Source organism: Crinia signifera, chromosome 1, assembly GCF_055691185.1.
Source record: "Crinia signifera chromosome 1, ASM5569118v1, whole genome shotgun sequence".
Classification (NCBI taxonomy): domain Eukaryota; kingdom Metazoa; phylum Chordata; class Amphibia; order Anura; family Myobatrachidae; genus Crinia; species Crinia signifera.
In genome coordinates this window covers 140123103-140139995 of record NC_139217.1, presented here as the reverse complement: position 1 = coordinate 140139995, position 16893 = coordinate 140123103, and the positions used below count along the sequence as shown (strand labels likewise).

General features: G+C 42.4%; 1 protein-coding gene across 2 annotated transcripts; it reads left to right on the top strand.

Annotated features, from left to right (window-relative positions):
- Positions 1 to 2307: 2307 nt before the first annotated feature.
- On the top strand, positions 2308 to 6506 carry SPRY1 (sprouty RTK signaling antagonist 1). 2 transcript variants are annotated; one of them, XM_083174265.1, is made up of 2 exons: positions 2308 to 2911; positions 4348 to 6506. In XM_083174265.1, the coding sequence occupies exon 2, from the start codon at positions 4403 to 4405 to the stop codon at positions 5360 to 5362; it is 960 nt and encodes a 319-aa protein (XP_083030391.1). In that variant the 5' UTR covers positions 2308 to 2911; positions 4348 to 4402; the 3' UTR covers positions 5363 to 6506. The 2 variants fall into 2 exon arrangements, with proteins under 2 accessions (XP_083030391.1, XP_083030381.1); XM_083174255.1 differs by lacking the exon at positions 2308 to 2911 and adding an exon at positions 3133 to 3612.
- Positions 6507 to 16893: the final 10387 nt, after the last annotated feature.

The following is a 16893-nucleotide window of genomic DNA, read 5'->3' as shown; positions in this document are numbered from 1 at the left end:
GGTAGAATAAATTGTTTATTTAGAATTGCACATTGTTTTGTTTGTTTCAAAATCGAACTTAAAAATTGATTTTTAGCCTATTTGCTTGCCAAAATAAAAAAAAATGTGGTCACACTATCGCTATGGCCCCTACACAAACACACAGCGATGTAGGGTTATTTTCGAAGCAATGTAGTTAAATTAAGTAAAATTGCTAACAAAATGCCTGTATATCGCTACGTATGTAGGCCCCTCTGAGCACTCTGCTGCCTATAATGGACAATACTTTTTTTTTTTTTTTTTACAAACTAGCAGCAATACATGGCTCATTTAAACAAACAGCACCATACTAAATCTATGTACTAATGTTATTCTATTGTTACTCGATAACTGGATTATACAACAGGTCTTCTTTGGTTGCTATACATAGGTATAGCCACTTGTCATTTTTGGGTAACATGTGCACCTGTGTGACCTCGGGACACTATGGGGACATTTTGCCACTTCAGTTAGCAAAGAATATACAAGATTTGCAGTCACTGGGACAGCTGCTTTTTGGAGCATCAATCTGTCCTAGCATTACTTCATAGCTTCCAAATACACTCATCATCCCCGCAATATGTGGCAGTAAGGATTGTTACTTTGTGGGCCTACAGTGATAAACAGGCAACAGTTTTCATATTGGAATCAGTTTATGCAGCTGTGTTGGAGAAGGTCTAGTAAGTGTTGTGGAGGTGGGTTCCATTCTTGTCATATACAGTATGGTTTAGTAGACTGTCAAATATATGAATAAAACTATTGCCTGGAGTTAGTCTCTCATGGGTTTTTCAAAAATAACCATCGTCTATTTAGACAGTGCATGTTTGCATCACCTATGACCTACAGTGGATACATATAAATAACATTATAATAACATGCTGAAATCCTGTCCCCAGCAGCTGCATGTGACTAAGTGTAATTACTATGCTCCACAATGTAGATGTAATGTTACAGATGCTGCCTGTGCCTGCCATAGCGTCACTACAGAGTAGCTGGCAGGATATACAGTTATAGAACCATGCTATGTTTATTTAGCAATAAACACCAAGATGATGACCTGAGAGAGCACACGAGACTCCCAGAAGCTAGGGACAGGTGTCAGAGTACATCCTATAGACCGCATAGGAAGCTCGCACTGCCGGCTGGTGATGGGGATGTGGGGCAGTCAGTGCGTACAGCCCCCCACCCCCACGAGTTGCTTCCTCCCAGGCTCCCTGCCATCTCTCACATTAAGACGGACCCGGATGTGGCGCTTCCTCTGTCACACAATGAGCAGCAGCAGACAGCTGGGTCTGGCCGGCAGCGTGAGTGTGCTCTGCTCTCTCTGTCCTGGGGACAGCAGTCACTCACACAACCGGCGTGTGCAGCGCTGGGGAGCGGTAGCACTAGCAGCAGCCTGCGACCGCGCTGGGTGGTGTGCGATATGGAAGTGCAGCTCACGTGCAAATATTTACAGGGCACACACATAAGTGTTAACCATTTCCCTCCCGCAGCTGTGAAATCCAATGCACGAGTGAGTCTGCCATATTGTTCCCTGTATGTGCCGTCCCTGTGATCCGGGCACGTCTAGTACTATAGTGTGCTGCAGCCTGGGGAGTATACTGGTCAGACTGGCCGTACTGGGAGATAAGAACATGTGTCTGACCTGACTACACACAGCGAGCACTAGCCCTGTAACCCCGTACACTAGAATGGATGCTGCTGCTGTATTGGGCCGGGACGCTGATCACAACAGGTCACACTGTAATATAACACCGGGGATTAACTCTATCCCTCCCCTGATATAGGGCAGGGGGCAGCGGGGGCTTCTAATGGGGTAATTAGTATGCGGCCCTTTGATCCTCGGAAATGAGAAGGGCAAGGTAACAGGGTCTCCTTCCTTCCTGCTGCTGCCCCGGGCGCTGCTGTGTCTCCCCCAGCAGGGGGCTGTTATTAGTGCGGCCAGGGCACATGTACGTGCTATTGTCACACTCTCACTGCCGGGGATTATCTCCTACACACAGAGCAATGTCCATTATCTGCAGGAAGCCCCCCACGCCCCCTCCCTGCCTGCCTGCGGGGACAGGGCCGGCAGTATGGCATGCTATCCCCCCTCCAGCAGCCCCGACGCCAGCCCGCAGCATCGGGCAGAGCCGCGGTCCCAGCAGGTCGGTATTGGCGCAGCTGGCCACAAGCACCTTGCGGCTCCCAGGCTCCGGGCCACTGCGGCAATGTGCAGCAGCGGCGAGCGCGCCCTCTCCCTCAGCCAATCACAGGAGGCGGGGCAGCCCCACATTGTGTTTTTCCTTCACTCTCCGCAGCCGGCCAATCAGCGCGCTCTCCTCGCACAAACCCAGTGTTCCAGGAATCCATTCATTCAGAGGCAGGGGAGCGCGAGGCGTGGAAGGTTCTGCGTGAGTGTATGTGTGTGAGTGCCCGCAGGGGGAGGGAGCTGCTGTGCTGTGAGTGTGACACCCTCATTCATCATCATCACTCGCTCTCCTGCCACACTGAGCGGAGTACCGGTCTGGGGATTGTGCCCTGCTGGAAGGAGGCGATCGCTGGATTGTACTTGTCTCTAGGAACAACAAGGGAGTTGCAGAGCAGTGTCCCAGCAGGCAGAGTCCTCCCTTCCCAGCCTCCTCCCATCGCATGCAGCAACACGGAACCCCTGTGCTGCGCTGATCCGGACTGCCAGCATTGCCTGTGGGATGCACGGTGGCTGCCCAGCGCACACTCGCGGAGCAGGACCTGGAACCCGTTGGATGTATTTATCCTGCTGTCACTGCACAGCGCCGGCTGGGGATTATTCGGCTTGGAGTAGTATGACACGCCTCATGTCCCATGCTTAACACTTGGATCTGGCGCAGTGCTGCGTTACATGGGATTGTGTGTGACTCCTGCCTGCAACGAGGTGAGTTGTTGCTGCATTGAGGCTCCTGCGTGTCAGCGGCAGCAGAATAGGGGGAACATCTGCGCTTATGCACGTGCTCCAGCCGCAGTCACACCGAGCAGGTGCGGTGATCTGTGCAAGGCCACAGGGGCCGCTGCTAATGCACAGATCGGCAGGTGTTGGGCAGGCAGCAGCGATCCCAGGAGGGGGGCTGGGGAAGGTGAGCGGTGCACACACTGCATGTACTAGTACAGGGAGGCCGCTGTGTGCGCTGCCCTGCAGGGGTAGCCAGGCCCCATCCCGTCCCACCTGGGCACATCGGTGTGTTATCAGGATGATGCCCGTGCAGCCAGCAGGGGTGTGTCCTGCATTAGGGCACAGGGAGTGGATGAGACAAGACAGGGCACTACATCTGGATGGGTGGAAAGTCCGCCCCCCTGCGGTCATGTTCACCTCTCCCTCCTCCTCACTGCGAGGGTTTGTTTTCATTCATAACTTTTTCCTTCCTTTCCGTCTCCCCATCTCTTCTCAATTGGCATTTCCACCACCCCCACCGGCTTGATCCCACTTTCCTCCCTAAATTATCGGCTCCCCTGCTCTGCATGCCAGTCACCACACGAAAAAACAAAAGTTGGCATATCTCTTGCCTCAGTCTGCAGGCTACTGTGATGCTGGGCTGTGTACATGATTTCTCTCTGGATATGGCTGTTGTATCAGACGGGGTAAAGCTATTATTGCTATATGTACTACAGAGTTAGATATTTCTCACACATAAACACAGTTTTCATGGTCTACTAGCAACTCACTGATGTTACACATAAATATAAGTTGTATTTAAGAAAACGTAACAATAATATTAATAATGTTGTGCTTTGCCTATTTGTTACACTTTTGAATTTAATTTTGGTGCATGTAGCTAATTTGTTAACACCCTGTGTACTTTTCTTTTTAAGTTGATTCAAGAAGTCACATTGAAATTTTCATTTGGCAACCGAGTAAAATCATAACTATTGAGACAAGTTTTCATTATACTTCATCAAAATATGAATATGTGTTCAGAAGTAGTACTAATTCTGCACAATTGTACAGACATTTCAGTAACTGATGTACATTTGTTACGTGCTAAAAAGAATTACTTTGACAATACATTATTTCAAAGCCTATAAATCTGACACTTATTTGACATCTGCAGGCTTTGCTTTATCATGGGCTAGTTGGGTCTTGCTGGGCTAAAGATCCTTCTTTCTGCAAGAAAAAAAAACAGCAACTTTTTTCTTTTCCCCGTTTTTTTTATTGAGAGACAGTTCTTGAGGCGCTGCACAAAAGTGTATCAATTTGATACATGCATTTAGTGCATAGTGAATGAAAGTACATAACTCTTTGTTATGATATATATCCATTTTTTTCTGTTTCTTTTTTTACTTGTATTTTTAAATATTGTTTTTTGCCATTTTTAGGTTTTCCGATGCATGCCAAGTTCACATTGAATGCCAGAAGTCGAGATCACTACAGATGGAGCTACAAAGTCAACATGGCACAAGCGGTTCATTAGTTGTCATCCAGCAGCCTTCTTTAGACAGCAGGCAACGGTTGGAATATGAGCGGGAGGTTCAACCAGCAACTATCTTGTCTCTGGACCAGATTAAAGCTCTCCGGAGCAGGAACGAGTACACAGAGGGCCCATCCATGGTGAGGAAACATGGGCCAAAAACTGCGCCACGGCACAGTAAACAGGAGAGGACTCATGAAATCATACCAGTTAATGTGAATAATAACAATGAGCACAGACCCCCTCACTTGGCTAATACAGGACATGTGTACATTGCAAGAGCTCCTGTGCTCAGTAGGTCTACTAGCACGGGAAGTGCTGCAAGTTCTGGAAGCGCTAATAGTGCTTCTTCTGAACAAGAACTTCTGGGACAATCGCCACCACCGAGGAATAGTTCTGGGCATAGGATGGACAGGGTAGTTCGAATGCAACCCAAGGCATCTGCATTGGTAGTAGATGACCTAAAGAGCTCTTTAAAATTGGACTCAACACAGCATCGGTTTATTTGTGAACAATGTGGAAAGTGCAAGTGTACAGACTGCACGGCCCCAAGGACCCTACCGTCATGCCTGGCTTGCAATCGTCAATGTCTTTGCTCTGCTGAAAGCATGGTGGAATATAGCACTTGCATGTGTTTGGTAAAAGCAGCTTTCTACCACTGTTCCAATGACGATGAGGGGGACTCGTATGCGGATAATCCTTGCTCTTGCACACAGTCACACTGCTGCTCTAGATACTTGTGCATGGGAGCTATGTCTGTGTTCTTACCGTGCTTGCTCTGCTACCCTCCTGCCAAGGGATGCCTGAAACTGTGTCGTGGTTGCTATGACAGAGTAAACCGCCCTGGTTGCCGATGTAAGAACTCAAATACTGTGTATTGCAAACTAGATGGGGTTCCACGTGGCCAGGGAAAGCCCTCCTGACTTTAATGGAGGGATGTTCTTCAGCAACATACGGATCCATTTGTTGTGTAGGTTACATATATAAAGATGTTTTCATAAGTACCTCCAGTGCCCCTTTTAATGTCCTTGGTTACTCCTTTTTACTAGAATTCCACAGTTACTGATCTAGATACATTGTTGGCTTTGCCATGAGCACATTAATACCATGTTTAGTCTTGAGGAATGATGGCAACACCTACATCTGTTTATTCTCTTTGGATAGATTTATCAAAAATGACAAAAGGTTACGTTTAGTAAGATCTTAACTTTTTGTGGCTAAATTGTGTATTTTATTTTATTTTTTATATCCAAAAAGAACAGCTTTTCCCCATCTTTGTGAAAGTACTGAAATGCTATTACAGTAATTGCAAGCAGTGCATTCCCGAAAAGTCATGCAAATTGCAGTTACATTACTATTCATGGGGTATGGATACATTCAGTACCAGCCTGTAGTGAGTTAATCTGCATTAACTCCCAGCCCCTCCTTTATTGTTTATATATTGGCATCAGACACAGTAGTCTATGTTGAAGGACATCTATTTAAATCCACCCCTGCCTCCAGTTTGCCTTATCTTGTTTCTGTTACTAATGTGTTATTTTCAGGTGCCAGAAAATTCAGTAGCCTTAACGAAATAAGCTCTTTCCCCCAGGGAACCAATATTTTGTGTTTCCTGGCAGTGACCTGTTTTCCTCTGTGTTTCTTATATATATATTTTTTAAGTGTTCTGTGTTTTAATTGCCTTAGCCACAGTCCTGGCTTTTTGTATATTTTATGTATAAATCACAAAATTGAATATTGCCTATTTTTAAGACAAAAGTCTGTTAAAACTTTTTTATTGTAAAGAATATTTATTATGTGAATCTATTATTTTATGATATTTATTTCAAAAGACTGTTGAAAATTTAAGTCTGAATTATAACAAAGTATCAATACTTAAAGAAAAATAAGGGTGACACAAAATAAAATACATATGTTAACTATAATGCAGAAAATATAATTATTAATTAATATGTGTCTGGTATTATTTGTCAGAATTCAATATCCACACCATTATGGTCTGTTCCACTTTGAAGCTTATATTTCAGAATTATTTTTTTTATTTAATTAAAATGTATTTTAACTTTTTTACTTAGTTTTGATATTCTTTTATACATTTTGTCTTATTTGTCCAAGTTCTTTGTTTACTCCCGAGCTGCACTTTGGTTGTGGGAACCTACTCTGTCTATTATCTTAACTGGACTCTAAAATTCATTCTGTTGTGGAGTTTGAGTTCAAGATTCAAAAAAATATGCATTTATCCTCTACAATTTGAACACTTGAGTGTGTTTTGGCTTTGTACTTTTATTTTTTTCCAAAAAGAAAAAAAAATGTTGAAGGTAGGAGCCAGATGGCAGTTGATTTACCTATTAGTAAAAACCTATATTGAATTTTTTTTTTTTTAAGTTTGATTCAATATGCGGTGCTGAATCTGTTTGGATCTACTTTAGGAAGGTGTCTGCTTCCCTTTTCATTTTGTTAGTCCTGAAGCACATTGATCTATTGTTGCAGCTGTGCCCAGGGTACGGTGACATGGTTTTACAAAGTTAAATTTCTGTAATGCTAAGAATGCATGCTATCCACACTGAGTGGAAAGAACATTGCCATTCTTCACAGTTGAAGTGGGAAGTTGCACTTATGTAAAGATGACTTCCTGACCTTGAAACGTTTCAGCCAATTTAATATTTTCACGTATGAAACTTTCTTCAAGGGTTTTTGTTTTAGTTCTTGTTTTGTAATGAAAGATGTGTTTCAAAGTATTCTTGAACTGGTTGAAATAAGTGCCATGCTTGTTAGGTTACTTGGTAAATGGTTAATTATTTATATAAAACAAAAACATGCTCTAAACACTGTTAATAAGTCACACTCTTAAGTAGTTATTTTATTAGATCTGTCTTTTATTGTAAACCCCTGTAGTAGCATAACCACAAATATGATCTTTTTTTTTATGTGTAGGTGGCAGATTTTCTGTGTAGCAGTGACTGTTTGCTTTTTTCAATCTTTAGTCTAAGTTTAATTTTAAAAAATTGTTCTTGTGAAAGGTTTAGTTTAAAAAAAGGGGAGGGGGGGGGGGGTTTAATGACCCTGATCTGAAAGACTATACATTTTTAAATAATAATATTTGCATGCCAAGGTACCCTGACAATCAATGTGAAAATACTGTGGGGAAGGAAGGGAAGCTCAGAGGTCATGGGTTTAAAATCTGAGCTGTTACCAGTAATTCTATCAAAGGTTCTAATTTCAATGGGTTCATTTGTCTTGCTATTGAGTTTCAAGGAAGAAACAGATGTCTACACAAGTCAATATAGCTGTTTGAAGTGGATGGTTTGTGCTACTTGGTAGTGTAAGGTCTTCTAGAATGGTATGGTCCTTCTACTATTATGTCTACAGTGTAGGGTAACCTAGCTCTCACACTGATTGTTTATAAAGATGAGAAAAGGACAGATTTATCCATCAGAATAAGTAGGTGGAAAAGTCACCACAATGACTGCATTAGAGTTTTAAGAACAACCAAATGTACAGTAAAATATGAATGTTTTTGCCATTGCTTAATATTCCATTCTTTTGCTGCTAAACAATGTCTGGATTTGTTGATTCTATGAGCTGGGTGGAGCTGGTTGTATTTTGTTGCATGGGTCAGATTTCACAAGCTTGAACTGTTCTTAGGCGTAGAGAGATGATCAAACCTCTGCACATAATTTTGACATGTCTACTGAGGCGACAGGCTTATTTTTAGACCAGTTTTCAGATCAAGTAGAATCTTTGCAGCTTTTTCACAGGGGAGGAAGAGAAAAAAAAAAAAACAGGAACTGTGTTTCACGAATACATAACAATTCCTGGCACAGGATGTGTTCTGGGAAGATATCGGAGAGCAGAAGAATCTGTCAGTACTAGACCCAACTTGTTTGGGAGAGACTAGATTTGTATGAAACCTGCATTTCAAAATCATGTCTTTCCTGTTAGAAGCAGAGAACGGCACTGGGCAAGAGCAGGGCTTTTTTTGTGTTTAATATGTTTGTTAAATACAATATATAATACACCATATATAAATTGTTCTTTGTAGTTTTGTTTACAGTTCGTTTTATAGACAAATTTCCACGAAAGTGTGAATGCTGTTCTTATACTTTCCTAATCCCTATTGCGACATATTTTCTGGAAGTCTGGCGTTAAACATTAGCAGAATATAAACTATTGATCCACATGGATAACAGCACAAGCAAAATGTTGTGTAGTTATTCTTTGTAGCCGGCGGCCGCACGTGGTTTGGAAATACTGTAGGTAATAAAATACTGCAGGAACATCAGTTTGCATTTTGTCTGGTCGGGGTGCTTTATAGCAAAAGTGTTGTGTGTCTTTATATTGTCCAATGAGAGGGATGTGAGTGTGGGCTGCCAGATAATTGCTTCACTTCACCTCTTTTTATTCTGCTAGTTGGTCTCGATCAGGTGCTTATCCATATTATAGTGTGATAGTTGTTACATAACGTGCTGATTGGCTTTTCGTAAGTCGCTTGCTCCCTCAGGCAGACAAAATAAACTATTGGATGGCATTTATGGGCTAAGCAAACATCCCATTAAAAGTGTCCTAGTTTTATGGAAATTAAAAAAACAGGAACAAAAAAACCTTCCAAACATACCCGTCTGTCTTTCTATACACTGACACGCTTACAGGAAGCTCTTTGTAATTACAACAACTTCCTTTTAAAGCAGCATGTAACGCCACTGCAAACTGAATACATTAACTTTGTCTCCTATAGAGGGTGTTTTCACACACACATTTTCTTCTGGTTTCTCTTATGCATGAATATGACCTGCTCATTAAACATGGATGAAGTTTGTGTAGCCTGAGTACATTTTTACAGGTATCATCCCCTTTTGCCTGGGGCGCTTTCAGAAATCCAGCAGTTGCCTGTTCATTGAAGCTGGTTCTGGTCCCACCCCCTAAATCTAGTTTACACATGCAGGAGAGGGAAAACAATTGGAGATCACACCCTACTGAAACTTGCCTCTGAAGATACTTGTGTTCCTGAAAGGATACAAATGCTCCACAACATCTGTATTCAGAAGTTGCAGTATGACTAGTTTGCACTGCAATCAACTGCAGTTGCCTACAGGTTAAAAATATGATGCTCCTTGTCCACTAAAATCAGGCTTGCTTTAAAATCTCAGGGACACCTATGATCTACACAAGTCCAGTGGCTGGCTAATTGTAAGCCTTCATTTCACCTGATTCTAATCTGCCACAGAATCTGTGTAAACTATAAATGGATTAAAGGGATATTACAGCAAGCATGGCTTAAAATATATCGCTGTTACCCATGGGACTGACAGCACACACTGACTCTGCACTGATGGTATCTGCCAGAAGATACATAGAACAGAATATCAGTGTGGACTTACTATTGGTTTACTCTATGTGTGTCCAATTTAGGGAAGAAGGATACATATGAATGGATAGATTTATAAATGAATGGAAATATTGATATATGCATACACACAATATTGAATCTGCGTTTAAAGTTGTGTTCTGTGTTCTGTTTGCATTCTATGGAACATAAAGTACACACATAGGTGTGTGTGTGTGTGTGTGTACATAAATATATGCAGAAACATTTTACTTAGACCTGTTTCTTAAATCCGGCGATCGCCTATGTTTTCTGAATTGGCAGCTTGCTTATTTACTAGGGACTGGAAACCCATAAACAATTAGGCTTGTGTGATGTCACGGGAGCCTTGCAAAGCGATGGAATTATTACTGATACTTTAAGTGTATAAATCCATATGTGTAGGATAACACTGTTAAGCTTATGTTTTTATTTGTTTTATCCTTTTAAGCAATGTATATACTTCCCATGCAGTAAGTTATTGCTTAAAGTCCAGTACACATTATACAGCACTGCCAATAACTAACAATATATCACGGCTCCCCCGGGAACATACAGTCACTGATATTGTTAGATTGGCCTGTAGCTCAGACCCTCAGTGTTATCACTAGGGATACACAGGAGCGTGCATTGTTAACGATATAGTTGGTACAAACTAAACAATATGCACGCTGATATGGTTAACATCGTTCATGCAAATAGTGCTGGGTACACACGGTGCAATATGATTGCTAGCGATATATTGCCAGAAATCATATTGCTCAGTGTCTCCTTTTCATCAGCGATGAAAAGGAGACACTGCGGGGGGAGCAGCATTGTCTGGTTGCTGCTATCATGCGGCGAGGTGGGGGGGGGTGGGGGGCGGAGACCCGAACGGAGGAGAGAGCAGCAGCAGCGTCTGCTGCTGTCACGGAGAAGGAAGGGAGGGACGCGAAGGGAGGAGGGAGCAGCAGCAGAAGGGAATCCTTCTGTCGCTGATCTCCGTTGACCTCCTGCTCAGCGATGGGGGAAGTCGCTGGTCGCAGGAGCATGCTCCTGCGACCAGCGACCATTAGGGAGTGCACACGGGAGCGCGCAGCTGGCGATTTATCGCCAGCAGAACTCCAAATCACTGGCAATATGGTCACTCAGCGACCATATTTCCAGCGATTTCAGCCAATATCGCCCCCGTGTGTACACACCTTAAGATAGTGTCCCTAACTTTACTATTTATTTGACTTAATCAAGAAAAAACAATCCCTTTAAAAAGTGGGTGAAGATTTGGTGTTCTGGTTAATGCAATTTTCTTTCCTAATTTTGCAATCAAAAAAAAAGAAAGATGTGTTAATTTCATGTACAATTTTATTTTAAAATCAAAGAAAATGATTGTTCCTGCAAAATGTGAGGGGGGAAAAAACAAGTTCTGCTCCTGAACAGGTTAATATCAACTGTGCATACTGTACATAGGTTTTATTTATCCACCTTACTGTCATGTTTGTTTTTCACAATACACCAATTATCGTTTTGCTGGATGTGACTATATAATCCTATTTCTTGTTTAGATTATTATATTAACTATTCTTAACTCAATCGCGCTCCTTTTAAACACAGGCACCCCTTGATTGCTTTGAAATGAAATCACTATCCTGGCTTTTTGTTAGCGTGGAAGGTGTTCAAACGAGTGTGAGATTTTCTATTTACATTTGCATGCACCTGAAAAACCTGCATCGCGGTTTCAAAATACAGCTGGACTGGATGTCCCCAGAAGAAATGTGGAAAAAGTGATTTAATTACTGAGTTACACAACTTGCCAGTAGCGCAGTTTGCTTCTCAATGCAAAGTACAGACCTAAAAATAAAATCCAATAAAAGTTTACTAAGTGTTTATAGAATTCACTTCATTTTTTTTCCTTTCTGGCTTTGCAAAAGGTTACATTTTTTTTTTCCCCTAAGTTTTTTTTTTTTTTATTCGGGACAATGTCACAAGTAAGTTTACGACAACTGTATGTAGATACTCTTGAATTAGCTAGTTATAGGTGGAGAATGATGAATGTAGTATATTTCAAAAGTATTACAGTCCTATTCAAATGAATTATCAGATGTAACAATTTAAACAGGCCATAAGGTGCGATGTGATGTGATGCGTGCTCCCACAGGCATTGCATCGCACAGTACAAAAAATGTCCTGCACATACTTTTTGTACTGCCCGCATCGCATGCAAAATGCATGCGATGCGATCAAGCCCATAACGGGTGCGATCATCGCACCGTGTATGGGCACCTATACACCTTAAGCAAGCTGTCTAACCATCCAACTAGAATATCTGGTAATGTACAGCATGGGAGCAAATGACAATTGCATAAAAACATTCATTATGACAACTTGGTGCCAGAAAAGCGGACTTTAGTTTTTTTTATTATTCATGAATGGCCATTGGTTACAATGTTTAATTCTTTAATTTCAGAGAGAAAGCAGCTGTCCATAAACATTTACCAAGCCTCATAGTTCATTTGCACTATAAAATATTTAAGATTTTGCGCCAAACAGGAAGTCATACTTTCCTTACTTCCTGTATCTCACTTTCTGGATATTCTGCAGTTTATTCAACATGTGACCCACCAGGTGCTGTGGCGCTAAACATCACAGCATGCTGGAGGGCCAAATTGTGGATACCCCTGCAATAGAATTGGCTATTCAGAAAGTGACAGAGGGAGTGGGGAAAATATGACTCACTGTTTGATAAAATTGTACGTACGTCATGTGTTTAATAGAACAATTGTGCTACATATTAGTGCACACGCTAACCAAATCACTTGTAATTCTGTGAGGGTAATTTAAAAACATGCACAGTGTATTCTCTTGTGTGTTGATTAGTCTAAAAACAAATGACAGACGTAGTCATGCGCATATGAGCTGCATCTATTCGCACCTGCGGCTCATTTATCATGGTCCATGCACATGGGCATGGACACATATTGGTAAGTGTGACATATTTTACTTTACATTGTGTAATTTTAAATAGTTAAAATTGCAGGTTACCTCAGCGATTCTACATATGTATGCCTAGATTTGTGCAGTGTACAGATCCACATGGAATTCTGAATGACCTAATTGATATGATAGAGTGACATTAGGTAAGGCACCCAGGGTTGTAACTATTGCTGTGTGAGTGATGGCACTGTGCTGGGCTCTGTGGATGGCAGCCTTATAGCCACTATCATTTCTTCAGCTGGAGGATTTCCACCTAGCAACAGCTGGTAGGCTTGGGAGCAAGCATCCTGATTTTCTACTGGACATTTATACATCACTAACCTGCTGACACTTAAGGTGCATACAGACGGTGAGATTTCACTTTCTATTGGACCCCTATTCGATCTGGATCTGGGTTGGTTACAGTGTTCACAGTGACTATGTAACACAGATCTGTACTATATAGTCTTGCCTGCCAAGACTATTTTTCTATTCAATTTACGCTACATGGGAGGAGGTATTGGAATCGAATGTAGAAAAACCATTCGATGCTTATTCGATTTCCATTCTATAAGCAAAATCGAATAGAAAAATAGTGCATATCTCACAGTGTGTACCCTCTATAAAACAGTGAAGTTGCACCTACCCAGCAGGCTAGGTTGTGCACAGGCCTCATGCACAGTAGCAGCTGGGCCAGGCGAATGCTCACTGAAGGTCAGATGTATCTAGCTTCAAAAAGTGGTAACATGGAGAGTGATTGAAAAACATCCAATCAGCTCCTAAATGCTGTAAATGTTACAGGCTGAGTTTGAAAAATTATAGGAGCTGATTGGCTGGTAGTTTATCACTCTCCATTTTATCACTTTTTAAAGCTTAATACATCTGGCCCTCAATTTGACTGACACTCTTCTTTCCTCATATAGGCCTTTATTCAGATCTGATCGCAGAACAAATTTGTTTGGAAAGTGGGCAAAACCATGTGCACTACAGGTGGGGCAGATGTAACATGTGCAGAGCGAGTTACATTTGGGTGAGTTATTTTGTTTCTGTGCAGGGTAAATACTGGCTGCATTATTTTTACACTGCAATTTAGACTTCAGTTTCAACACACCCCACCCAAATTTAACTCTCTCTGCACATGTTACATCTGCCCCACCTGCAGTGCACATGGTTTGACCCATTTTCCAAACAAATTTGTACTGCAATCAGATCTGAATAAGGGCCATATTGTTAAAAATGGACATACAAAACCTTAGTAAAGGCTACATCAGTGTCTACTACTGCCTCATCTGAGAAAAATAATCGATCAGAGGGAATGAGAAAGCCTTCAGCCATAATACTTGGTAACCAATTTACCTCCTGAACTTGTATTTAATGACTCTGTTTCTCTCTCTTATGGTAAGGGGCAGATGTAAAGGGTTAAAATGGAGAGTGATAAACCACCAGCCAATCAGCGCTCAACTGCCATTTTACAGGCTGTGTGAAAAATGACAGGTAGGAGCTGATTGGTTAGTAATTTATCACTTTCCATTTGATCACTTTTCAAGGCTTAGTAAATCTCACCCTTAGGGCGGGATGCTCTAAGAAATACCGCCCCCCTCCGCCTGGCTTCGCATTGCTAATGATCGCATATGCTCTTACATATGCGATCATTAACGCAAGGGACAGCTCTTGTGATAAGAGCTGTCCCTTGCGATGCGGCACTGGACTTCCGGGTCTGAGACCCGGGAGGCCGTCTGCACATGCGCAGAGCGCGGCGCCGGCCGTGGGGCCTGCTGGGAGAGATCCGTGATGGATCCCTCACACAGTGCTGCGGTTAAGAAGCCCATAGGCTTCTGCAGGGAATCGCCAGGTTTTGCTGGCGATTACCTCCGCAGCGGTGGCAATGCGGAGGGGGTTACTGCATACAGAAATGCAGTAAAAATCCTGATAAGTGTTTTTACTGCATTTCTGCTTTAGAAAATCCCGCCCATATAGTGTATTATCAAATATAACTGAAAAATATAAATCCGCCAGCTATTGCAGCGATACTAATCGCATATGCTGTAACACAGGAGTCCTCAAACTATTTTGTTCTGGGACCCCATCAGACAATAAAAGTAATGACAGGACCCCAGCAAGTTACTGCAGTAGGCCATTACATCACATGTGTAGTCATCAGACAGCACATACATGGCAGTATTGTGGAGGCACCAAATGATGCGAGGAGTCTAATATACCATAACCCATCACATAACATGTATAGCCAGCTGACAGCACATACATGGAAGCATTGTGGAGGCACAGAATGATGGGAGGAGTCTAATATACCATATCACATCACATGTATAGCCAGCTGACAGCACATACATGGCAGCATTGTGGAGGCACAGAATGATGGGAGGAGTCTAATATACCATAACCCATCACATCACATGTATAGCCAGCTGGCAGCACATACATGGAAGCATTGTGGAGGCACAGAATGATGGGAGGAGTCTAATATACCATAACCCATCACATCACATGTATAGCCAGCTGACAGCACATACATGGAAGCATTGTGGAGGCACAGAATGATGGGAGGAGTCTAATATACCATAACCCATCACATCACATGTATAGCCAGCTGACAGCACATACATGGCAGCATTGTGGAGGCACAGAATGATGGGAGGAGTCTAATATACCATAACCCATCACATCACGTGTAGCCAGCTGACAGCACATACATGGCAGCATTGTGGAGGCACAGAATGATGGGAGGAGTCTAATATACCATATCACATCACATGTATAGCCAGCTGACAGCACATACATGGCAGCATTGTGGAGGCACAGAATGATGGGAGGAGTCTAATATACCATAACCCATCCCATCACGTGTAGCCAGCTGACAGCACATACATGGAAGCATTGTAGAGGCACAGAATGATGGGAGGAGTCTAATATACCATAACCCATCACATCACGTGTAGCCAGCTGACAGCACATACATGGCAGCATTGTGGAGGCACAGAATGATGGGAGGAGTCTAAAATAACAGACAATTTAACAGATTTTTGACTCCTTGAATCACTGACTGAGTTTAGAAAAGTCAGCAGCCTGATGGTCAGCAACATGGAGTCGTGACCCCATGCTGAGAAGGTCGGGACCCACTTTGGGGTCAGGACCCACAGTTTGAGAACCCCTGCTCTAACATATGCGATTAATATCGCAAAGGGCAGCTCTTGCAATAAGAGCTGCACTTTGCAAAGCAGTGGACGGATGGTTCATTGGGGCTCTTTGACAATCTGCGGCCATTTCTGACAAAACAGATCTAACTTTAAAAAAAAAAATCGCATCTGACACCCTGTAATGCTGTCAGTTACGCCCACATTGAATAGGTGAGCCCTGATATTTCCCCTGTTGGGAAATATTGGCACAGATTGAATAGCCCCCTAGGTCTCTCATGGCAACCAAAGGGGTGTGGTAGTCTGCCCACTTGCTAGGTGGAAATCCTCCCGACAAACAAACAGTGTAGACCAAGGAAAGTTTGTCGGTCATAGATTCCTGCAAACTACTGAGTATAGGTTTGCCATCTAGCAACAGCACCCATCCCACCCCTCCCGAATCTAACAAAGTAACTGTTGCTTCCTGTTGATATCTCTTTCAAACAGTAGTCTATTATCTTTCTTACATTCACCTAGGTGCGCTGCAGGACTAAAAAATACCATTCTAGCTACACAGATCTCTAAAAATTGAGAAGCCCCAATTATCTCTGTTACCTTACTTGCCAAATAAAGGGTTTTTTTTATAATGTTTTGTCATCGGTTACGGCAGGGCTGGGCAATTGCGGCCCTCCAGATGTTGATGAACTACAAATCCCAGCATGCCTTGCATCAGTTTCAGCATGGCCACATAGCAAAACGTATCCAAAGCATCCTGGGATGTGTAGTTCATCAACATCTGGAGGGCCGCAATTGCCCAGCCCTGAATTACGGGGAAACACAAATAAATACACCTTAAAAAATCAATTCAAACAAACTTTATTCTCTGATTGTGTACACTTCTTGTTATCTCAACTGTAATTGTCTAAAATTATAACATAGTTGGTTTATCTTCCATTTCTTGTTCTTCTTTAACATATACATATCAGAGTATAAAGAATATAAGAGTCAAGAG